The 24,092-nt window shown below is 52.4% G+C and overlaps 8 protein-coding genes across 8 annotated transcripts; 3 read left to right on the top strand and 5 right to left on the bottom strand.

The window, feature by feature from the left end:
• Positions 1–121: 121 nt before the first annotated feature.
• On the bottom strand, positions 122–1,045 carry CTRU02_209835 (uncharacterized protein; the record flags this gene model as incomplete). Its single annotated transcript, XM_070205343.1, has 1 exon — positions 122–1,045. The coding sequence occupies one exon, from the start codon at positions 1,043–1,045 to the stop codon at positions 122–124; it is 924 nt and encodes a 307-aa protein (XP_070060991.1).
• Positions 1,046–2,878: 1,833 nt separating this feature from the next.
• On the top strand, positions 2,879–4,231 carry CTRU02_209833 (zinc fyve domain containing protein; the record flags this gene model as incomplete). The annotated part of the gene is made up of 2 exons (XM_036720649.1): positions 2,879–2,964; positions 3,040–4,231. The coding sequence occupies 2 exons, from the start codon at positions 2,879–2,881 to the stop codon at positions 4,229–4,231; spliced, it is 1,278 nt and encodes a 425-aa protein (XP_036587490.1).
• A 196-nt stretch (positions 4,232–4,427) lies between these two features.
• On the bottom strand, positions 4,428–6,215 carry CTRU02_209834 (lysosomal cobalamin transporter (LMBR1 domain containing 1); the record flags this gene model as incomplete). Its single annotated transcript, XM_036720650.1, has 1 exon — positions 4,428–6,215. One exon carries the CDS (start codon positions 6,213–6,215, stop codon positions 4,428–4,430), a length of 1,788 nt encoding a protein of 595 aa, XP_036587489.1.
• A 515-nt stretch (positions 6,216–6,730) lies between these two features.
• On the top strand, positions 6,731–11,244 carry CTRU02_209832 (cpsf a subunit region; the record flags this gene model as incomplete). The annotated part of the gene is made up of 5 exons (XM_070205342.1): positions 6,731–8,822; positions 8,873–9,192; positions 9,239–9,412; positions 9,464–10,706; positions 10,760–11,244. The coding sequence occupies 5 exons, from the start codon at positions 6,731–6,733 to the stop codon at positions 11,242–11,244; spliced, it is 4,314 nt and encodes a 1,437-aa protein (XP_070060990.1).
• A 939-nt stretch (positions 11,245–12,183) lies between these two features.
• Positions 12,184–13,006, bottom strand: CTRU02_209831 (protein kinase; the record flags this gene model as incomplete). Its single annotated transcript, XM_036720647.1, has 2 exons — positions 12,184–12,528; positions 12,593–13,006. The coding sequence occupies 2 exons, from the start codon at positions 13,004–13,006 to the stop codon at positions 12,184–12,186; spliced, it is 759 nt and encodes a 252-aa protein (XP_036587487.1).
• A 3,582-nt stretch (positions 13,007–16,588) lies between these two features.
• On the top strand, positions 16,589–17,651 carry CTRU02_209830 (uncharacterized protein; the record flags this gene model as incomplete). The annotated part of the gene is made up of 2 exons (XM_036720646.1): positions 16,589–16,928; positions 16,987–17,651. The coding sequence occupies 2 exons, from the start codon at positions 16,589–16,591 to the stop codon at positions 17,649–17,651; spliced, it is 1,005 nt and encodes a 334-aa protein (XP_036587486.1).
• Positions 17,652–18,091: 440 nt separating this feature from the next.
• CTRU02_209829 (endoplasmic oxidoreductin-1) lies at positions 18,092–19,958 on the bottom strand (the record flags this gene model as incomplete). Its single annotated transcript, XM_070205341.1, has 2 exons — positions 18,092–18,200; positions 18,259–19,958. 2 exons carry the CDS (start codon positions 19,956–19,958, stop codon positions 18,092–18,094), a joined length of 1,809 nt encoding a protein of 602 aa, XP_070060989.1.
• Positions 19,959–22,054: 2,096 nt separating this feature from the next.
• On the bottom strand, positions 22,055–22,600 carry CTRU02_209828 (cyclin-dependent kinases regulatory subunit; the record flags this gene model as incomplete). The annotated part of the gene is made up of 4 exons (XM_036720644.1): positions 22,055–22,085; positions 22,153–22,211; positions 22,274–22,457; positions 22,497–22,600. The coding sequence occupies 4 exons, from the start codon at positions 22,598–22,600 to the stop codon at positions 22,055–22,057; spliced, it is 378 nt and encodes a 125-aa protein (XP_036587484.1).
• Positions 22,601–24,092: the final 1,492 nt, after the last annotated feature.

The raw sequence follows: 24,092 nt of genomic DNA, 5'->3' as shown, positions 1-24,092 counted from the left end.
TGCGCAAGAAAAAGAAGAAAAGTTAATGCAAAAAGAACTCCTGAGAGGCAGATCATACAGCCAGCCCATGTCGTGTGAACCGTCTTCGTTAATGTACATTTTACTCATGACTGAGACCGACTCAGGCCGCAAAAACGGTGGCCAAGACCACGGCCACTACCGGCCAGAAGCCCATGTTCTCAGCAATTACCCGGACTGCAGCAGAAGTGGTGCCAACATCATCGTCGCCACCAGCGGCGGTGGTGCCGTTGGGAAGAGTACCGTTGATAAGAATGGTGCTGTTCCCCTGGTAGTCCGCAACGTTGACGACAGACTTGTTTAAGCCGTTGTAGCTACCGTTGCCAAGCAGCGAGCTCATGTACTCGGTACTGTTGTTCTCGTCGCATCCACAAGGCTGATGATCGGCGCAACCACAGAGGACGGGCTTCGTTTGATTCTCGCGCGCCGACTCATTGTAGAAGCGATAAGGATGGCTATAAGGGTACATGTGAGCGCCCGCAAGCCAAAGGCCAGGCCAGAAGGCCAGACCAGCACCGACAAGCAGGAAGGGGGCCATGCTACCGCGCCTCTGTCCAGCCGGGTAGGGAGTCGTAGCACCACCGCCGTAGTATCTACCTCCGCCATAAGCGGGAGGGGGACCGCTACCAGTCTTCGTGGATCCGCCGGAGCTGTCGCGGCTACCGCCTCGTGCAGTGCCTCCGGTGCCGCTGTTGCCGCTGCTGCCACCACTTCGTGAACCACCTGTACGTCCACTTGATGAGCCAGAGCCAGAACTAGAGGAGCCGCCGCCTGAACGTGAACCGCCAGAGCTGCTGCCGCCTCCCGATCGAGACCCACCTGAAGAGCTTCCTCCTCCGCCTCCTCTGCCGCCGCCGCCACCTCCGCCGCCCTTGCGCTTCCACAACTTCTCATCCTGTTGTGTGTTGTCGCGCTCTTCTACGGGCGCGAGGTACGAAACATCTGAGCCGTGGAGGCCAGCATCGAGAGCTGCGGTCCACACGGGCGCACAAAGCGTCAGCGCAACAACCGCGAAGTCGAGTCTCATTTCGTTTGCGACGAGATGTATCGGTTACAAGCTGTTGAGTAGGATTTGCGCCGATTGCTGAATGCGCAGTACGCTAATCAATGTACAATGGGTATGCCCTCTAAGTTCTTGTGGAACTTAATGATAATGGCCAAACTTGACTTGGGAAGTCGTAGGTTGAGGAAGAAAAAGAGCAAAAAGTCGGTTTTCGGAGGAATAATCTAGGTGGGAACGGGTGCAATTTTGTCTCTTTCCCGTTTCAAGCTGATGGTCGGGCGTCTCAGGTGCCAAGAGCTGCGCTGTGCCCGCCCGGAAAACAGGGATGCCTCGGTGTCAACAAGGACCCGTCAGACTATGTGTAATTGACTGAGTGGTTGCCACCAGACTATGATGACATGCGAGGGAAACACGGAGATTCTAGTCCACGTCCAAATGGGTGTGTGTGTATGTGCGTTCACCCTTTTGTCACTATAATGACCTTGAAGGGCCCTGGATAATAGGATTGGTGACGCTTTCTTTGAGGATCGGCGGTCCGGCAAATTTAGGCGCTAGAACAGTGAATGCGTGATGAAGTCAGGGTCGTTGAGAGAAGGATTTGGTGCGGTGCAGTACCCCTTGTTGTTCCGTCGGTAACCAGCTGTGGAGTGATTCGTCTATGATGCAAACAGGGTCTTGGTTTTTATACCCCCTTGATTGGTTTCGAGAAATATCAAATAATCTTGGTTGGTTAATTCATTCAAGGTGAGGGGAATCGCGTCTTGAGAGAAAGGAACAGCAGCTTATTATATCCAGCCATTGATATAACAACAGCTCTGACATCACGAAACTCGGTCTTAGGCATCCTTCATGTTTCGCCGGGTTCATGATAGACCCTGTTTCCCAATTTGTTGGAATTGCTTTGCCACTCAGGTGTGACTGCTCCGCCTGTCAGACAGCTCCGTTCATGGCGCTCTTTCTGTGTCTGTGCAAAGCCGAACCAAAGGCCGCCCTTGCTCGCTTCTACCGTTTGCGGGTGACATGGTCCCTCACAGGTACATTGTAGAAAACGCCTCCTTGTCATATTGATAATCATTGGCCAAGAACCGAACACTGGACGCTGGACCGTTACTGTTCATCATTGGGGCGTGACAATGCTCAACCCCGCCAAGCACAGTCATACGGTATAGACCATCAGGCAACTAGCAATATCAAGCCCCGTAGGCCAATAGCACTATACTTGCGGTGGAAGCCGTGTAAGGTTGGCGGATACCATGGGGCACTGCCTCGATACCGCAGGGGCATAAGTTCCTACCTAATGACTTTTGGAAGCCGCAAAGTATCTCGCTTATTCTAAGCTTAATTAGTGGCTAGTATGCTGTGGCTACTCTGCTTAGGCGGATGGCTGTGCAGCCAGTCGCCCCAGTGATATGACCATTTCCACGGGTCGTTTTCAACAACGAGGTTGGCTGGTCTGCATCAATTGGGGACTTCAATCCGTTTCGGTGGCACCCTTCATCTTCCGTTGGCCACGCGGGGGATCTGATTGTCTTGTGATTTCTTCAAGATCGGTCCCTGGAAAGTGGTCTCAGCCTTCTGGCGCCCGAAGAAAAAGCACCAAGAGCTGGCCCTGGACGCCTTGCGATTTGCCTTACTCCACTCCTTCCATTCACAGACTCAGTTCGCATAGAAGCCGGGCGTTCATTGTTGGGCACCTCGCATACTCCATCACAGCGCATAGCGCCAGCTGCTGACAAGGATTACCTCATATCCCCGATTCAGAAGTACTTCCCAAAGCCGCAACAACATCTTCATCCATCCATCCATACATTCATTATCCTCTTTCCTCTCCAAATCAGAGGCCGCTCGTTCTCAAATATGAGTGGCGCTGACAAGAGCCTGCTGGACCGCCTGAGCGCGTTAAAGGGCGGCAGCCCTGGCGTCTCATTAGACCGATCATCAAAGTAATTAGACCATACACACCAATGGTTTCTGTCGGATTCATGGTTAAAAGACAGATGTGCTAAAGTTTCTCAAAGTGCCCTGAACATTTCCCTTGCTGGCATCGAGCCGGCCAAACCCCCATCGCGTGAGGATGCACTGGCCGCTCGACTTCGCTCATTAAGAAATACACCCGAGCGCGAGCTGCCACCTCCCAAGGTTCCAGCCCCGGAGGCACCGGCATCTCAGCAGGCCATTGCTGGCCGCGGAGAAACTGCAAGCTTATCGCCGACAATCCTCTCCCGTGGTACCCATAACACGACACCGCCTCAGTCCCAAGTAACGCCGTTCAGCGCGCCGCTCTCGGGGTCGGTGGATGACGTCGATCCCCTCCTACAGACAGATGACCAAACACTCGAAGATCTTCTCAGTGACGAGGATCACCCACTGGATTCGGACCCGCATCAATGGAGCTTTGATCCAAAGGCTGAGTCCGCCAAGGTGGCCGCTCTTCTAGAAGAACTCTCGAAAGCCTCACCCGGCCAGCATGCCCCATATCAGCAGGGTACCACGGAAAAAGGCAAGGAACAAAATTCCCGAGACACCAATAATAACGAGGATGATTCAGACGGTGAAGAGATGACCCGAGAGGCGGAGACCTTACTCTCCCAGGCTCTCGATGAGGCGAAACTCAACTCTCAGCCTCATGATGTGCCTGACCCGCCAGCCTTGTTGGGCAAAAGCCAAGGTACTACGAGCGAGACGAGTCCCAGGGAAACACGGGGAGATCGACAAGATGACGGCGATCTAAGGCTCTCCCTTCCGTCGGTTCCTTCGACCATCGCAGCTCCAAAGAATATTGATGATACTGACGACTTGCCTGGCCTGTCTCTGCCTTCTGTCCCATCGGGCCAGCCAAAACATGACGCTGGTTCGGAATTTGACAACGATATTGCTGCGCGTATGGCTGCCCTCAGCGGCCTCAGTGGTCAGTCCGACGAGGGTATGGGCTTACCTTCCGTGCCCACCTTTCAGCCCGCCGATCGGGCAGTCAAGCGGCTGACTTCCAAGACCGGCTACACTGATGAGGATGCCGAAACATGGTGCACCGTCTGCCTGGAAGATGCTACACTGCAGTGTTTGGGCTGTGAAGACGTTTATTGCGTGCGCTGCTGGCATGAGATGCACGTTGGATCTGCTGCTGCTTTTGACGATCGTACCCACAAAGCAGTGCAGTTCGTCAAGCCCAAAAAGGATAAACAAAAAAAAGTTGCCTTAGGAGCATCATGAGAATAAGACAATGAAAGTTTGGGCATTCTAGAAACAATAAAGTGGTACCAACTCCAATTCCCCTTATCGCCGTATACCGACCGTGATCGTATTTCGATACAAATTCCCCCGCTCATTGGCAAACTGAATCATGTATGCAACGTGCTTAATTTACAATATAGCAAGTTCCAGGCTTGCAACGTGCTTACCAACGATGCTAAGCTTCCGAAGAGCCGCCGCCGTTGTTTCTCTCCTGTGTGCCGTACGTATTCTTTGACCTCGTTCGGCCCGTAATGTCCTGCCACGTCGCGCCGAATCGACGGCTCGTGCTTGCTAGCAGACCTTCCTCCTCATCCGCCTCAGCGTCCTCATCGATCTCAGCCATGTTGAGTTTAGGGGCTCTGAAGAGGCCCGTAACGAAAACGAGGAGGAAGATGCCCAGGAAAACGAACTGTGCCCAAAAGTCGAGGGCGCCGAAGAAGGGCCATGTAATGGTTATCCGGTTGAGGAACTCCGACATAACGGAGGGGGTGCAGACTTTAAGAGCCTCAACATCTAAGCCTTCGGAACACTGTATCAAGTAGTCGGGCCTGTCCTTGCAGTTAGGCGTCTCTCCTGCATGATGAGGAGCGTTGCAATAGGTCTGAGTGCCGTAGATCGAGTATTGAGGAGCCACCATGTTCGCTATGGCGTAGTTGATAGCTAGAATGATAAGGGCTAGCATGACTGTAGCAATCAACAAGGCTTGAGGCGCGGTTCTTCCTTTGCGGATTTGGAAGATGCGGATCCAGAGGAAGCGGATACCGACCGTGGCAATACCTGTGATCGAGCTGCTAAAGAATAATAGGACGAGAAGGGCCATGAGGATGTAGTCGATCGGAAAAGCCTTAGCAGATTGTAGGAATATCCAGTTGATGGGTTGAAAGATGTTGATGTGCCCAAGGATGTAGCCACAGCGTTGCTTGCAGAGCGAATTCTTAGCCTTGTCAATGCCTGTAATAAGCATCGAAACCCAGATCAGGATTGAGAGTAGAAGCAACAGGATGCCACCAAGCAACTTAATAGGCCTGAAGACAGCACAGATTTTTAACCACACCTTGTAAATAGTGTGATGCCCCTCTCCAGATGCCTCAGTTGCGAGTCTCTCCCGGCGTGTCAATGTTCTCTCCTCGCGAATGAGCGCCTCGAGCTCACGCCTGTCCTTAGACGACATACCCTCAGGCCGGCCGGCATTGCGCATCTCCAACTGCCGCTGTCGCTCACGGTTTTGCTCCAGGGCGGTTGCTGTGTTCTCCGAAAGCTGCGGCGCAGAAATCGAGGGTGCAGATTTGATGAATGACATTGGAAGAAGAGCGAGTCCGGCCGCGGTGTAAAGGATGTAAAGAAGAGTTCCAAGAGTGACAAGAAGCCCGAGGGCGAAAGCCAATGCCTTTTGTCCATTGTTCTGGATAAGAATGCGCTTGAAATAATCCAGGTCCCAGTTAGCATCCGAGTCGCTACCAGCAGCGGGCACGAAGAAACCGATAAGGAAGAGAATCACGACCAAGATGACAAAAACCATGGTGTACTTGAGGGCGCTGATGAGGCGGCTGCTGAACGACCGGCCTTCCTCAACCTCAATCTCATCGTATTCTTCGTACCAGAAGTAGGCGAACGGAATGACCAAGAGACATAGCAGAGCGTCGAAGCTGTACAGCGAGTAGTAGACGATACGCAATGTCTGCAAGATGTCATAAACGCGCTGTTCGGTTGCCCAATCCTTCTTGACCCCAAGCGATGCATGAGTGGTCGACGAAATGAGAGCAATATCAACGGGAAGAAGAAGAACGGTTGCTAAAAGAGCTGTAAGACTGATAACCGCAACAATGCTGACTATGGCAGACCGCTCTCGGGGTGTCTGCCAAGTGAAGGTGGTAATAATGGCGGCAAGAAGACATAGTCCAACAGCAACAGCGTACGTCACCCAGATGAGGCTGGTTTGGAGGAGGCCTGCGCTGGCCATCATGGTTGAACTTTGTAGCTTATCAACAATGATCACTGTTTTCTTTCTCTGGAAACACTGATTTGTTGTTTTGGGGAAAATGGATTTGAAGGGGAGCTGCGAAGATCGTCACTGACATTCCAAGAGGGGGGAGCTCCGAAGCTACCAAGAACGTAAATAGTGACGGGGCTAGCTTTATGGAAGGTAAGTAGGTGACGCAATAGTGCCATTAGCGTCGTCTAATCCTGACTTCAGGTCGCGACACAGGCGCGTGCTCTTGGCCCGTGCTAGGCCCGGGATTAAGTCAATGCAGTTGTTCCGGGGATTCGGGTCTTCACTTGTTCCGCCACTACTGCAGCTGCCAATCAGAAGAAGCAGAGCAGCAGCCGCAAGGGCCTGCTCGTCCACGGTTGTTTAGAGCTCGCGCGACGGAGCTTTGGATGACTTTGCGACGTCTCCCGACGCTTCTACTAAAGTACTCAATACTTCAAAACTAATGACAGTGGGCGGCTCAAGGGCAATTGCCTGAGACTGTTCTGATGCAGTGCTATACAGAACTCACACCGCCGACCGGTGTGCAGTACAGTCTGAATCTCCCTTTTCTCTCGGCGCAAAGCAACAATCTGGTCGTCGCAAAGGGCTCTCTGTTGCAGATATTTACGACCAAGACGATCTCGTCAGAAATTGACCACTCGCAGACTCGAGACAGACAATCGTCAAGGGCTGATAATCAGTACGACCGCCGATTAAATGACGATGATGGCCTCGAGTCATCCTTCCTAGGCGGCGATGGCATGCTGGTCCGCGCCGATCGAACAACGAACACGAAGCTCGTGCTCGTTGCCGAATACCCCATATTTGGTGTTGTGACGGGCCTTGCGAGAATCAAAATTCAGCACTCAAAGTCAGGAGGCGAGGCCCTTTTAATTGCTACAAGGGTAGCCAGACTGAGCCTTGTGCAATGGGATCCTGAGAAACACGCACTCGAGGACATCTCTATCCACTTCTACGAGAAAGAAGAGCTTGAAGGCTCGCCCTTTGATGGCCCGTTGAGCAATTACCAAACATACCTAGCAGCCGATCCTGGCTCCCGATGCGCGGCGCTTAGATTTGGGCCCAGATACATCGCGTTTCTCCCATTCAAGCAAAATGATGAGGACATAGATATGGATGACTGGGATGAAGAAGTGGATGGACCTCGGCCGGCAAAAGAGTCGTCAGCAACTGCGGCTACAAATGGAACTAGCAACATAGCAGATGTACCATACTCAACATCATACGTCCTCCCTCTCCCTCAGCTTGATCCCAGTCTCCTTCATCCTGTGCACCTCGCCTTCTTGCATGAGTACAGAGAGCCCACCTTTGGTATCATCTCATCAACGCAACGACGGTCCAACACTCTCCCACGAAAGGATCATTTCTCCTACAAAGTCTTCACACTCGACCTCCAGCAGAGGGCGTCAACAGCCATTCTCTCGGTCAACAACCTTCCGCAGGATCTTTTCAAAGTCATCGCTCTTCCGAGCCCTGTAGGAGGTGCCCTTTTAGTTGGCACCAACGAGCTGATTCATATTGATCAGTCTGGGAAGCCTAACGGTGTTGCTGTCAATGTGTTCACCAAAGAGACGACTAATTTCCCACTTGCCGACCAGTCGGAATTGGACTTGCGACTCGAGAACTGCTACATCGAACAGATGTCCCCCGAGAACGGAGAACTATTGATGGTGCTTAGCGATGGCCGGCTGGCCATCGTCGCCTTTAAGATCGATGGACGGACGGTTTCGGGAGTTAGTGTCAGGCTTGTGCCTGCAGAAGCGGGTGGCAATATTATGCAATGCAGCGCTTCCTCTATATCGAAGCTCAGCAAAAACGTGTTCTTCGTTGGAAGTGCGGGCAGCGACTCTCTCGTTGTAGGCGTGACTCGGAAGCAGGCACAGAATGCTCGCAAGAAGACACGATTGGTAGACGACTCTTTCGCAGATGACCTGGAGGATGAGGATATGGAAGATGACGACGATGACGACCTCTACGGAGAAACCACTACAACAGTTCAGCCAAATGCAACGTCCAACGGAGCTCACAAGGGAGGTGAGGTGTCATTCCGAGTCCATGACTCCCTTCTAAGCTTAGCTCCCGTCCACGACATGACTACAGGCAGACAGGCTTTTATTCCGGAAAGTGAGGAGGAGAAGAATTCGGTTGGTGTTGTGGCTGATTTGCAGCTCGCCTGTGCTGTTGGCAAAGGCAATGCTGGTTCCATTGCCATTTTAAACCAGAACATCCAACCTAAAGTTATCGGCAGGTTTGAATTCCCAGAGGCTAGGGGGTTCTGGACCATGTGCGTCCAGAAGCCAATCCCAAAATCATTACAAGGCGACAAGGGTGCAAATGCTGCGGTAGGCAGTGAATTCGATGCGTCGTCTATCTACGACAAGTTTATGATTGTTTCCAAGGTTGATCTAGATGGCTATGAGACATCAGATGTTTATGCCCTTACGGGAGCTGGTTTTGAAGCATTTACTGGAACGGAGTTTGATCCTGCTGCAGGTTTTACGGTGGAAGCGGGTACGATGGGAAAACACATGCGGATCATCCAGGTACTCAAATCGGAGGTGCGATGCTATGATGGAGGTAAATCACCAGGATCACAATCTCAGGAATCAACGAATACTGATTGTCAGCAGATCTGGGGTTGAGCCAAATTTTGCCAATGCTCGATGAAGAAACAGGTGCTGAACCACGAGTTGTTTGTGCCAGCATTGCCGATCCCTACCTTCTCTTGGTACGGGATGACTCAAGCATAATGGTGGCTCAAATCGATAACAATAATGAGCTGGAAGAGGTTGAAAAGCAAGATGATACCATTCTCTCCACGAAATGGCTTGCAGGGTGTCTGTATACCGACAAAACCGGTTTATTTGCCCCTGTCCAGACAGACAAGGGTACGGCAGACGGCAAGAACATTTTTATGTTCTTGCTCAGTGCAGCTGGTGCTCTCTACGTGAGTTTTCTTTTTGTCGTTGCTTACACATGCTAAAGATGACTAGATATACGCCCTTCCTGACCTGTCGAAACCTGTATATATTGCTGCTGGTTTAACCTACGTCCCGCCATTCCTCTCCGCAGATTACGCCGTCAGACGAGGCACCATCCAGGAGACGTTGACTGAAATTCTGGTGGCTGATCTGGGCGACACAACCACGACCTTCCCATACCTCATTGTAAGTGCCGAATCTGGATTCTGGCATACCATACACTGACTTGCTCAACAGCTTCGTCATGCAAATGACGACATTACCATATATGAACCCATCCGTCGCGAAACGGCTGACAAGTCCGAGGGCCTTGCAAAGACTTTACACTTCCAAAAAATCACAAACCCTGCACTTGCAAAGAGTCCCGTCGAAGTTGCTGACGATGACGCCAATGAGCAACCGCGCTTTGTGCCTCTTCGTCCTTGCGCCAACATCAATGGATTTAGCACCGTCTTTCTGCCAGGTGCATCGCCATCCTTCATCATTAAGTCATCCAAGAGCAGTCCCAGAGTCTTGGGCCTACAAGGTATTGGTGTCCGTGGCATGAGTTCCTTCCACACAGAAGGCTGCGAACGTGGCTTCATCTATGCCGACTCAGACGGCCATACTCGCGTCACGCAACTTCCCGCCGACACAAGCTTTGAACTGGGTGTGTCTGTACGCAAGGTTCCAGTTGGTGATGCCGTCAGTCTTATCGCCTACCACCCCCCAATGGAGACATACGCCGTGGCATGCAGCGTCTCAGAGCCCTTTGAGCTTCCTAAAGATGATGACTATCACAAGGAATGGGCCAAGGAGACAATCACTTCATACCCCCAAGCAGAGCGTGGCGTTATCAAACTGATCAGTCCTGCCACCTGGTCCATTGTCGATAACGTCGAGCTCGACCCTCATGAGGTTGTCATGTGCATGAAGACGCTCCATCTCGAAGTGTCGGAAGAGACAAAGGAACGCCGCATGCTTCTCGCTGTCGGCACGGCCATCAACCGTGGCGAGGACCTGCCTATTCGCGGACGGATCCTGGTTTACGACGTTGTTCCTGTTGTGCCGCAGCCTGGGCGCCCGGAGACTAACAAGAAGTTGAAGCTCGTGGCCAAGGAAGAAATCCCTCGCGGCGCCGTCACTGCTCTCTGCGAAGTCGGCTCTCAGGGTCTTATGCTCGTCGCCCAGGGACAGAAGTGCATGGTGCGTGGTCTCAAAGAAGACGGCACTCTCCTGCCAGTCGCCTTCATGGATATGAGCTGCTACGTCACCGCAGTCCGTGAGGTGCGTGGGACAGGATACTGTCTCATGGCTGACGCCTTTAAGGGTGTGTGGTTTGTCGGATATGCGGAGGAGCCCTATAAAATGATGCTCTTTGGAAAGAGTACTGGAAAGTTCGAGGTTTTGACGACAGACTTCATCGTTGATGGAGATGAGTTACATATTGTTGTCTGCGACAAGGATGGCGTAATTCATGTCATGCAGTTTGATCCCGAGCGTGAGTCCCTCCGCGTCTTCTTAACATTGCTCCTTGCCACTGACAATCTCCAGACCCCAAGTCTCTCCAAGGCCACCTTCTCCTCAACCGTGCCTCCTTCTCCGCAGCACCCAACCACCCCACCGTAACCCTTTCTCTGCCTCGAACATCAATCGCTCCCTCAGCGTCCGCTTCAAAGAACCCCCCAACGACCCTCATGCTGGCCTCCCCAACTGGTGCCCTCGCCTGCCTGACCCCTTTGTCAGAGCAGGCCTACCGTCGCCTTACCTCCCTGGCAAACAGTATTGCTGCAGCCCTTCCCCATGCAGCAGCAGCGAACCCCAAGGCGCACCGCCTACCGCCTCTTGATGCACGGCCTCCGGGAGTCGACACGAGCGCCGGACGCAGTGTCGTTGACGGTGCTCTGCTTTCACGATGGAACGAACTCGGTGCGGGACGCAGATCGGAGGTGGCCGGCAAAGGTGGCTACGGCGGCGTCCTTGAGGTTCGGGGCGAGCTGGAAGGTATACTTGGATGGAGCGGTATGGCTTATTTTTGAAGCACCTGAATGGTAAAAACGATTAAATACGGAGCAAGATGTCAACTTTGAGATGTCGACTCTGGACTTCCGTCGCACAAGCCTTGGAGCGGCGACCATAAAGCCTGAGGAAAGATCACAAGGGGAAAAAATAAAGGCGTCCAAAGGCAATTGTATAGTATATTCAATCAACTAGAGCATCTATATCCGAATAAACCATGTCATATCTCTGATGAATACTATGATAAATGAATACTGTGATAAATTACCGCCAACATGAGAGTGTTGATCGCTTACTACAGGGTAACATCTCCTGTAATCATTCTCTTCACCTCTATGGACAGCCAATTTTCCCTCGCGTGTCATCCCCGTCGTCCTCGCTTACCATTGCAATCTGTCGTCACTTTTTTTCAAATGCATCCTGCTGCGGCCGTAAATCCTTGGTGCCTGTTAGGTAAGCATGGGGAAAGCCCCCTCAGGATAACGAAATAATTTCATCATCAAGACTTGTGTGGTCTACATCAAGGGTCACTCTTGAAGCTTAAGATTGACTCGGTTCTTTGAGTTAAGGTGTACCATTACCATAACTAGAAATCTAACTACGCCACCGTGAGGCGATATCGTGATAAAATTCTGCTTCTCACAATGCCTTCAAGTAAATAATGCTGCAGACTCATTATCTCATATACCGTTGCTTCCCATGTCCGAACTCCCGTGACGCTTCGTTTAAGCACTCTACAATCCGTATTCCCCTCCGCCGTTTCCGCTACTAGCAAAGTCCTTCTCGCGTCGAACCTATACCTCCTAGATATTTCCCTTATCGTACATTCGATGGACAAAATAAGCTCACCGCCTATGTCTGCTCTGTAAAGCACACCATGTGGGTGCGATTGAGGTAGTATGTCATAGGCGACATCGTCTTACAAACAGCATGGAAGAAATGGTAATCAGGTTTTTCAGCTAAGCTGCGGCTTGGTTCTTCCGACGAAGGCTCCCGAAACGACGCTTCAAACCTTCACTCAAACGCTTGCCGGTGCTGTTGTGACGGTGAATGTCGGCGCTGTGTGATTGCCCGGCCGGCACCTCTAAGGGCCCGGGTCTTCCGTCGGCGGCGTTGCTGAAGCTGCGCTGGCGTACTACGGCACCAACTTCCTTGTGTGGGCGGCCGTTAAGGCCAGAGCGCATCTCGAACTCGGCGGGACTGTTTCCAAGGGACGCTTTGCGCATGCGCTTTTTCTCCTTAAGATCCTTCTCATATGTGTAGGAAGGTTCACCCTTGCCCTTGAGATCATCGGGATGGTAAGGCTGTCGAATGATTAGACATGATCCAAGTGACATGAGACTTGCCTACTAGGGGTCTGAGACTCACAATTCCATCCCATCGCTTGTAAGCGCCACCCTTTGCGTCGGGTTCGCGCATCAGATCAGCTCCTTCCTTGTAATCCATAATATTGCCGCGCATGTCACTCCCGCCGGCAGGAATTGTACCAGTTCCTTGCAAAGGAACGTGTTTATCCAGCGAATCCTGGATATATTCACGTGGTGTGGCTTTCAAGGCCTCCATATTGGATTCCTTAACGGCTTCAACGGGTGCATACATCTTGTTGCGATTGCGAGAGGCCAAAGTAGCGTCATATGGGCCGCCATGATGGTAAATTCCGCCAACGGTGTCAAGCCCATCAATTGTGTCAGTCATGGGCCCATTTCTGCGTGTTCGAAGGTGAGGAGAACGGTCTGCCGCACGCTGCTCACGTTTCAGTATGTCGAGAGGTCGGTGAGACATGTCGCCGGGAAACCTTTGGCTCAATGAACCGGAGCGATGAAGACCACCTTGGGTGTTTACGCTTTTGCTGCGTTGAACAGAGGAATCAGCGTGAGATCCGTTGCCCTCGCTGATGAAAGGATTACGGGCGCTAGAGCTCCGAGTAACACTGGTGCTTGGTGGGAAGCGGCTAGTTGGGGATGCGGGGCCTCTGTAAGCGTTGCTGCGGACGCTGGTGGTGCGATCCAAAGGCCTGTGAAATGATGGTGAAGCTGGCGAACCCGGCTCTCTTGGCGAAGGCGGAGATGCGCTTTGGTAGGTTGGTGAGAAAGGGTTGGATGAGTGAAAGCTGGAGCGAGTTGGACTAGCAGATGCAGGAGGAGTGGGATACGATGAAGTCCGACTGTGATTTCTATGACTTCTAAGACTTCGGTGACTCTTGTCGCTGGCCTGTATAGGCTCCTTTCCTTTCCTCTGGGAGAAAGTACGAAGCAATGGATCAGGGTTGACGAAGGAACTACCAGGGCCTGTTTCCTGGCTGGGTTCGGGTGCAGTAAGAGGATCGAGCAAGTAAATCTTTGCCTGTGGTCAATGAGTTAATGCGCAAATTCAATCAGTGCGTAGATCGAGAGGTCGAGACACAACTCAGAGGTGGAAACAGATCAAATAAGAAGTCAAACGATGATCATAGGACGCGCATGTGCAGGTGGAGGGGCCCGTATTATTTACGTCGTCAAAGGGCTTAGCTATGGCCTGGATGATGCCAGACGGCTTGGGCTGTTCTTGGAAATCCGACAAGTTGGATGGGCAGTGACGCAAGAAGGGACCTACAGCCACCATAGCTGGGTGGCTGAACCGTGCAGTGCAGGGTACCTGCTTGTTCTTTGTTGACTGGCTCACTTGAGTGGTTGACAGGGGTAGCTGGGCTCGAATCGGTGGCTTGGGCCAAAAGGCCTTGGGCATGGGCAGGCAGCTGGGTTCGGGTGCCCTGACAGCGGAGGGGATGGAAGTGTAAGACGGGACGATCGGCTTCGCCCAGGTCTAAAGACAAGAAACCTGCGCGGGCCTCCTTTTTTCTGGGGGCGGTAGTGACGGAATGCATGGAGTCTTGTGGACGGGTAATACGGAGGAGGGTGATAAGACGGGAGATGTGACGGTGACGGATTAAAAGTGTGGAGATTGTGTACAGAAGGGAAGAAGTAGGCGATGACGATTATCGCACGGCATTGGCCACGAAGAGAAGTAATTGTATCAAGATCAAGGGAAAAACGGCGCGACGTAATAGAGAAATGACTAACCCATTGTTTGCTGTTGGTGGACTCGTCCATGACTGCTGACGTCGACGCTTGGAAGTTGGATTGAATATCGGAGTGCGTAAAAGTGTAAGGTAAGATACGTATCAGTAAATGATAAGTCAAAGGGGCGTGTGTCGAATTCCGTCTGTATCGCTTCTTTGGTACCGGATAGTGTTCTTTTGGCCGTTCCGGTCGGCCAGATTCCTCGGTCAAGGCAACCAAATCCAATGCAAGTCGGTGAAGACTGTCCTAAGCTGGGGCAGACCGAGGCCAGTTGTAAGCAGTGGACGACTGGATGGTCGGTGGATAGGCGGAGACAGAAGCAAAGCAATACAATGCAGAAGAAGGGCGAGAGTTGAGAGGACGTGAGAAACTGGGATACAAGTGCAGGTGTGAGTGCCCTTTTGATTGTTTTCAGTTTATTCCGTTGATCCGTTTGGTGGGATGAGTGAGGTGCACCCCAGGAGGCGATAGAGTCATGAGGGTGGGCATGATGCCGACGACAGGCACAGTCAGTCCAGACCATTTCAGACCCCGTCCCTGCGAGAGTGTAATTGTGGACGGTCTAGTATGTGAGAAGGGTGCTGCGGGCAATACTCGTTTTGCTGCTGGGGACATGCCAGGATAGGAAGTGGTCATCATGGGACCTGCGCTGGCTAGGGCGGCCGAGCTTTCCATTGGTGAAATATATCTAGTGGTGTTCTTAATTTTTTTTCTGGCAGGGAGGGGTGGGGGGGACGGAGGAGAGGAGGACCAGGAAGGACCGGATGATTTGGGAAGCCGGAACCATGAAGTTATCGCCCAATGCTTCTTTCTCTTTGTTGCGGCCTGGCTTTGAGCAATTACTGGATAAATAAGTGTCTCGGTATTGGAAAGATCTACTTCATTCCTCTTCCCATAGTTGGTCGTCGCTGGCTAAAGTCGTGCTTGCTTCGTTCAAAAACCTATGTACAATCTTACGACTTTTAACAGTCCACCAATTTTGCTTCAAGGACCCCTTTGCCCTTCAGGGTCCAGCTGCCTCTCTGGCCCCGGTCTGCACGCAAGGCATGCACCTCATCCATCACGTTACCATTTCCCCTCAGCAGCTCCGCTGGGAAAGCCCGCATCCCGGCAGGACAAGACCACGGCATCCTCGGGGGTTGTCCCTGAAGGCAGAATGGGAAACGAAACATTTGCCCACTACTATGTATATTGTTTTAGCTCAGCCACGAGCACACCATCAGCGCAACACGTAGGTCTTAGAACCATGTGTCGCTGGCTTCGCAATTGGCTCTCTCGCCCTACGTCATGCGATCAACAATGCCTAGCAAAACTCATCATCTTTGTCAGGGCAATCCCACCAATCCATCAATCATTACAGTCCTGGCAATGTCATCATTTTAACGGACCACTCACAATTGCCGGCGCCATCAATTTACCGTGCTCCAACGCCGGGACAAGCACATCAGACCGAACTGCCAGTCCTGCTGCTATGTATAACACACCACGCCGTTCAGGCGCCTACGGGGCTTTACGGGGAGGGTCCGGTCCACATCTCACCGTGCTTCAAGTCAGGGCAATGCTTGTTCCGATGCCTGACGGGAACACGTCGCCGACGGGGCCCGGTCTTTTCACCGCCAGTAGGTGAGAGCCATAAGCTTAAAATTATACCCCTTCGATTTTTTCCTTGTCGGTTATTGGCGAAACTGAGCAATGCCTGCCTTCCTTCATTTGCGCTGCTTCATGCCAAAGCCAGCCTTTTCTTTTCCTTTACTTTTCCCTGTATACGAGATCCACGCTGAGTACTCGTATCTCGTCGAAAAGTCCGGCATTGAGGCACAGTGCAGAGACCTCCAACGTCCCTGAACATGCAGCAAGGGATTCGGGAGGCTTCTGGTGGTGGAACGCCATGCACGCCTTGCGCAGGTCCGTTATAGTCGCCTGTACCATATACATAGCGTATACATAGGCAAGCACCCGAGATCGAGATCTTGCTGGAAAGCTTCGTCTGCATGCCGCTTCCCAACACAGCGATGCTGCCGCCATTGCTAACAGTCCCCGCCTGTCTTTCGCTTCACACATGTTTCGTTAACTCCTCGCCGGACATTACCTCCCGACTGCTGCTGAGCGCTTCTAGGCGAACAGGCATCGCAAACCTACAGTAATATATGCGGGCTTCATCGAAGTAAATGTTTTATTGCACGCCCACTTATCTCTTATTGGTCCGATAGCTTGCCTGTGGTCCCGTCACGCAGATCGTCTTGCCTGCTCTACACTGTAGATTCGCATATCTCATAACGGTCCACCAACCTGCCGCTCCTCGCCAATGGCTCTTGTTGACTACTCCTCATCCGACTCGGCCTCTGAGGCCGGTTCACCCCCGGCCAAACGCCGCAAGGCCACCGTCGGTGAGACCCACAGTAGAGAGTCGGACGGCACGGCTGCCAGTGCCGACAAACACAAGGCCACCAAGCCGCCCGACGCCTCATCGACTTCACGACAGCAAGACGGCAACTCTGCACTCCCTCCTCTCCCCGATGAATTTCATGACTTGTACGCTTCGACCGTGCGAACCAGCACCTCCGATGATCCTTCTCTCCATCAGGGCCGGAAGCGAGCTATTCCCCATATCGTTGGTAACTGGCCCTCTCATGTCTACATTGAGTGTAAGACGCCCCCAAAAAGACGTATTTTCCCTGTGTTTTCTGAGCTCACGCATACCAGGGCATCCGACCGCATCCCAACATGCGCTTCTTACATCTCTGCTTGAGAAAATAGAGCCTTTGCTCAGCGCCCAGAAGCTACATCCCCTACTAACATCAGACCTTAACGCTCCCCTCCCTCTCCACGTTTCGCTTTCACGCCCGCTCTCCTTAACCACAGCCCAAAAAGATGACTTCCTACCCGCCCTTACCTCATCAGTCACACCAGCCGTAGAGCCATTCACCTTATCACCAAGGGGCATAGGCTTCTTCAAGTCCCCAGATTCGGACCGTGCCTTCCTTGTTCTCCGTGTCGCAAACGCCCTCGCCTCGAAGAACAACAACAGCAGCAATGGCAAGAACCCACAGCTCCGCACCCTGTTGAACAAGTGTAACGCCGTCGCCCTTCGCTTCGATCAGCAACCGCTGTACCAGACTCGCGCGACGGAGCTAGTCGACGACGCCTTCCACGTCAGCATAGGCTGGACATTTGGCCTGCCGGCTGAAGACGCGTGTCTGCAAACCTACGGCATGCTGAAGCTTCCTGATTTCCAAAGTATCAAGGAGTGGGAGATTATGGTGTCTGGCATCAAGGCCAAGATTGGGAACACCGTTACTCACATTCCTTTACGAGATGGCAGAGGTTGTAAGAAGAGGAATGGGGAGGGGGACGGGTTGTTCGGATGACGCGCACTTCAGCGTCGGCGTTCTCGGATACTAAACCTAATTACACATAGGATTCCGTATACCTCTATCAGTACATCAGTCCTGGTTGTGTTGATGAACTCTGCTTCCGCATAAGGAGTGAATACTGAGTTGAGAGTTGCATATAGCTTAAGGGGATAAGGCTGCGATATGCATGATTCGAGCGAGATGGCATATGACAAGCCGCAATGGTCATTCACGAGTTCGCGGTGGCTGAATGGGAAAATAAGAATACATTTATGGGACAGATGCTGGTATCAATCTCGTATATACAGCCTGATGATGATACTAGTTCCCTATACTCGGAAAGTTGGAAAGACTTAACAAACAAATTCCAAGCGCCGTTTGCCTTGTTTGGCCATGCAGTGTGTTATGTTATGCCATGCTATAATTTGACCAAAGAAAAACCGAACAAAGTGTATCTACAGCTCGTCCAGGTTCGGTCGTTCAAAGTTCCAGTTCCTTTGCGTAACGGGCAGACCGACGAAGCCCTGGTAAACCCTGATAAGCTCGACAACGACGACGTTGAACCTGTACCAATTCTGTTAGCTTATGTCTAATATCAGTTTCGGTGGCTAGGAAAACCCACAGAGTCCTGGGGAAGCCAATCCAACGGCGAATCACAAATTTGAAGGCCCGGATGAAGCGTCCGAATTCGTCGTCAAAAGCTTCTCTGACCGTTGGCTGTCTTCGTTTCTGTGGGAAGCCTTCTTCCTCATCATCGTCCTGATCTTCTTCCGATGAGGTGACCACGTGATGCGGCTTCTTCGCCCTGTCGGGAATTTCGCTGGTCGTCTCGGCGGCGGTGGCGGCAGTAGCAGCAGCGGCAAGAGCCTCCTCAGCATCAACCATAGCTCGGAACTTGCCAATGGCAGCCAGCGAGCTGCTAAGACGGGCGTATGTGTTGAAGAGTGCAACAAGCTCAGTGCGCTTCAGCACAGGAATATCCTGGCTGTCGTTGTCGAATTCGAAAAGAACCTTCAAAGCAGTTCCATATCCATTGGTCTGAAGTTTGCCCCAGAGCCGGCACTTGTCGCAGCCAACACAGTCCATGACGCGGCTGACGTTGCGGAAGCGGTTCCGGAAATCTTCCTTAAGAGACGGACCCTCGCCATTCTTGAACATGAGGCTCTCGTCAAAGATCTGCGGGACACTAGCCGCACCTTCCGTAACCTCGAGAACCTTGGCCCGGGTAGCGGCGTCCTGATCCATGTCTCCTGTGCAGAAAGTGTAGTCTCGACCCTGAAGGTAGGGGCCCAGCTTCGCAATTGCGCGGGTCACGAGTGCATAGTTGAAATACAGATTGCTGATGCGCTCGGGGTGGGTGTGCAACCGTTGTTTATAACAGGCTAGGTTGGGTGTCCACTGACCAGTGGTTTGGTTTAGGAAGTCCCAGCAAAGGTGCGTGCTGATGCTTGCGTGCATACCCGAGACCACACGGTAGAAGACGCGCTTTTCAAGGCACTCATCCTCAGCCTCCAAGCCGGTCTGGGCCACAAAAGGCGCGTTGGGCTGCTTCTCTCGCATCTGTTCCAGAGCTTGCTGTCGGCCAGCAGCCTCGAGGACTTGTCTGAAGTCTTGCGCTGCGGGGCCCTTGTGGCTGATCTGTGTCTGCCCCAGGGAGGCCGAGTGGGGGAAGGAGCTCTTCTGGAAGCAGTTCTCGCGGTAGATGGCATCCCAGACCTGCGCAGCTCCGACGCCGGCATATCCGGTAAAGCGCTCGGGGTTGCGTATGAGGCTCACGTAGTCTCCCTTGGAACTTGCGCTCTCATCTTCTGGCACGCAGTAATCACGCTCGTCACATTCGTCATCGTATTCCACCACGCAGCTCTCACCGACTCCTTCTCCCAACTTTCCTTGTAGTGGTCGTTCGGGTCGCTCGTGCTGCAGCTTTTTGGGAGGGTGTTTTGCCAAGGGGCCTTCCAGCTTTCCGAGCTCACTCGCCCTCCAAACCTCAGGGATATCCTCCTCATTGTCGAGCGTCTCTACGGCGCAGGCAATATTGCCGCACATGCCGTTCTCGTCGTTCCAGAAGGGGCATTTTTTGTGGAAAAGGTTCAGCCGGTAGTGCGAGAAGAAGTCGGTGGATTTGGTGAGGTCGTCAACGAGGGGCTTGACCTTGGCGTTCAGTCTGTCGAGGGTAGAGTAGGAGGCGCATGCGTCGGAGACGATAGCCTTAGGGGAGATCTGGTAGGAGGTGTTAGAGAGGGAGAACCGGTGGGAGGAGCCTGCTGCCAGGCTGCAGGTCGTCAAGAGAGGTAAGAAAACGGCGGCATACCGCACAATCATCTTGGGCGCTCTCGCATTGAACTGGAGAGCCCCAGAGTGCAAATACTGAGAGGAAGAACAGTCTGCTGGCAGACTTCATGGCGAGCGACTCGCGTTGGCGGGGGTGAGCTGATTTGAAGGTTTAATACGCAATGTAACAACAAGAACAGGTGGTCGTAAAAACAGAGTTTATCAACGGAAAAGTGCGGGCAGCAGGTTTCCAAATGTCGGCTGAAACGTTCAGAGTATCCGGGTTGGAAACGTGGATCCGACGCAATGTATGCTGTGGCGCCTGCAGCACGTATAAATATATTACGAAGAGTTTAACCCGGGCGCAAGTAGGTTGGGTGTGGTTCGTTTCGGAGAAACGGCCGGGGGCTTTCTGCTTAATGATGGATGGTGAATGGGACAGGCACGTTTCCCCAGTATTGTCTCAAGTCTGACGTGAAAGATGCAAGTGGCATGGGCGTTGGCGTGGGCCTGGCGCTGATCGTCGTTGTTGTAACCCAACTTCTTGAAGGACCTAATGCGGACCTTGAAGGAAGCTCGAGGAAGATGCTGGAGTAGCAACGGGTGACACGGGACGGGTATGTGAGGGAAAGGGCAGAAAGTATCCAGGTGCAAATACGGGATCTCTCGGGCTTTTTGGGTATGCTGATATTTCTGTCCTCAAGGGAATGGAGTCATGTCTTTGGAATCTGTCCTCAATGCTGAAGGCGAAGCAATGTAAGCCCAAGCATGGAAGCAGCAATAGAACAACCCCAGAGCTGATTAATTTGGATGCTGGGGCCCTGTTGTCGTACTACTTTATCTGGCGAGGATTGGCTGATTCTAAATGCGACCGATGGACCGAAGTACCTAACTCGCCTACACTTATGGACAGGTACTTCGTCCCGGGGTTGGCTTCCGGGGGCAAAAGGCTAATTAAGGCGTTGGTGAAAGGTGTCCTTCTTGAAGGGAAAATCAGCAGATGCAGGAGCCAATTGGTGCCACTTTTGGCGCCAATGACTCTGGCCCTTCCAGATCGCCTCTCGGATGCCGCCGCCGCCATCCAGCTCGTTCCGGCTTGGTGCATCCCACGACTTGCCAATTGCAGACCATGGAGCCTCTTTCATACGACTAGCTATGGGTATTCCCCTGTATGCAGCCTTGCACATGCTAACATCAGACGCACAAAACAAGTCACTTTACCAATCTAACTGAGCTGGCTTATCGTCACCCATATCAGCCATAAGTGACGTCCGACATCCCCGCTGTGCACCAATTGCCATGTGCAACAGCTATAGATGGGTCGTCATATATATAACTTCATGTGCGGCATCCCGTCTGCATGTCTTGCAACAGTGAGATAACAAAAGTCTCGTAAAATATTTCAGCTAGGCCATGCCGGTCCGCTTGGGTATGATCCGACCAGTCTCCCGCCAAATCGACGAACACTCCACTACATAGCAGCAAGCTAATCACAGTGCTGATGCCTGATGTTCTTGTGTGGAGATTCACTTGAACCTCTGCGACTTCGCACATCACGTCAAATTCTTGCGTCTTTGCCCGTGTTCTCAAGCTCTGTCTTCATTACTGTCGTTGGCCGAACTATTTATGTAATAGCCAATATCGACTATCTACACAACCGGCACGCTGTCGTTCCATATATGGTTTTCCCCAGACGTAGTAGGCATTTGTCGACGGCCGCCCGTGGTCTCACTGTTGGCAAGACTCAACAGCGACGACGGCTTGACATAGACGATGTGATTGCCGGGTGCACTGGGCGATATACCCCATCTCTCATCAGACAGACCCTCAGCTAGGTTCCGAGACAATCAACAGACAGCAAGCAGAACAGCTCAACACTAACATATCCCCATTGCCTCAAACCGCCCAAATATAAATGCAATAACCGTAGTGGTATGCGCCGCCTTTATACCATTTGCCGTGGTCCGCAAAGACGAGGTATTATTATCTTTCAATTTCTTCTCCTAAACGTCTAGAGAAAGCTTCCGTCATCATTGGCCGTCAATCGTGTCGTCGAGAGCGTTGCCCAAACAGCAGCCTGCCGGGCCGGGAGCGGTGATGTGTTCTGCATATGCAGGATAACGAGGGATATCGCCTCGCTTGGTGAATCACTGAGGGGGTTGATAGTTGAGGGGACGCCTTTGGTGCAATACGTCAGTTGTGATCACTCAAAAGATCATTAGTCAAGGAGGGGGAGTAGACTAACTTGAACAGCAAGATATGCGGCTCCGGCTCGTGCACTTCGTAATGCTCCCAGCCCAAACTCTGCAAGAGATATCAGCATCGGCTCCGAACGACCTAGGCAAACCCTTGCGGGATAACTCTACCTGAGTGATGCCGAGTGCGCGCCACTCCTCTTCCCAGAGCAGCTTCAATGTTCCGTGGGCGGCATCATGATAGTCTTTAGGAATAGCCTTGAGCATGGCTTTGGGCAGCTGCACATGGCGGTATTCGAACTCGCTATCTGAGTATCTAGATGTAGGCGGGGCTATTAGTTCCTTGTGATTCTTCTCATTAGGCACTGGCACGAAAGTAATCTAGAGCGCCTACCTCGCCGAGTAGTGAATAGAATCAATGAACTCGTCCAAGCGAGCCCTTTCCGAGTCGGATAAAGGGCGCGGGACCTTGTTGCGACGGCTCATATCGATATCCATGGCGGCTGTGGTGTCTGTGAGATGGACGGGTGGCGTCGAGTCTCGGTACCACAAGGCGAGGCGACCGGCGGGGCAGCTCTCGATGCGGCGACGACGTCAAGTGATGGACGACGGTGGTCGAGACTGGCGATTTCTACTCTCAGACGCGGGAGCCTAAGAGCGCAAGCGAGGATTCAATACCAATTCTAGGTCAGGCGACCACACCTCAGCAATGGCAAGGTTGGTAAACAAACCCAGGCGGGGTAGGCAGGAATTGACGCTGAAACAAGCGGTTCAACTTCACCACTGACTCAAACCAGGAGATGGGAAGCAACAAGGGACGGAGAGCAGGAGCTCGAACCAATCTCAAAAATTTGGCGTATGGAGTGGCTGGCGCGCAAGAACGAGGGGTGGTTATTCAAAGAGTGGGAAAAGATATGGCCTGTAAACAAAAGTCGGATTTCAGTAATTCTGACCCCAGCGCTGCCACTCGTCATTTGGCCCCCAGGGTCCGAGGCGGTTTTGCCGGCAACTTCCGCCCCTTGCTCAGTCTGGACTCAGGTGTACTAGCACACTGTATTTTGCACCAGAAATACCTACTTCTTATCGCTACAGAGAGCGGATGCCCCTCCAACACCGACCTCCTCGCCGAGAGCGGTGTGCTTTTTTTTTTTTTTCTTTTTTTCCCTCCTTCCCATCTCCCTCGTCCTGCCCACAACGGTCGAACCCACTCAGACGACTGTCAGCCACCCGGCAACAGCTCTATTAAGCGATAAAAGCCAGGTTTTGGTATCTTTGTATCATTACTCAATTTAACCCCACTCCTTGCTTCACTGCATTTCGCGGTACAGATTCTCACCCTAGTTGCTATGTACCCAGGTACCTACCTACTGAGTTTTTGGTGCCTCGTAAGACTTGCACAGACCTGAGGCACCAAACCAAAGGGCGCCCAGTACGTACCTTCACCTTGGATCGACCAACTTTACCAGCCATCAGCTGTGAGTGGACAGCGCAAAGGCCAAACCAGACCTTTTTCTCCAAAGTCCAGCACGCCCAACTCCATTAAGATACCTCCCCTAGCAGCAACGGCCAGGGAAAAAAAAAAAGGCCCGCCATCGCTCAGCATTAACCGGCAATTTTGTTCCCCCAGTGTCTTGAGTTTTTTTTTTTTTTTTTTTGGTCCGGTGGCAGATTCAAAGCTCCCATCCCAGCTTAAACAACGTGGGGGAGAGCTGCAACTGCTGCACCGGGGTCTCCCGTAGTTCTCTAGTTTGGCAATCACGCTAGCCACAGCCTGCCCTGCAGCCCTTCACTACTTTCCCAGCAACCAACCTTACCCACAGCCTACCTCGACCCGACTTTACCTACCACCACCTTGCCGACCCCATCTCCAAACGACGCGTCTTTGCAAAGCAGTCGCAGCACCACCATCGTCACGCCCTCCACAAGTCACTTTTTCCTATCAGCCATTGCACGCGCAACACATACAGCAACTGTCTGCGACTAGTCAGAA

The sequence above is a fragment of the Colletotrichum truncatum genome (assembly GCF_014235925.2).
Source record: "Colletotrichum truncatum strain CMES1059 chromosome Unknown Contig_0006, whole genome shotgun sequence".
Classification (NCBI taxonomy): Eukaryota; Fungi; Ascomycota; class Sordariomycetes; order Glomerellales; family Glomerellaceae; genus Colletotrichum; species Colletotrichum truncatum.
The sequence above is the reverse complement of the archived record's forward strand: the minus strand, read 5'-3'. Positions and strand labels throughout refer to the sequence as shown.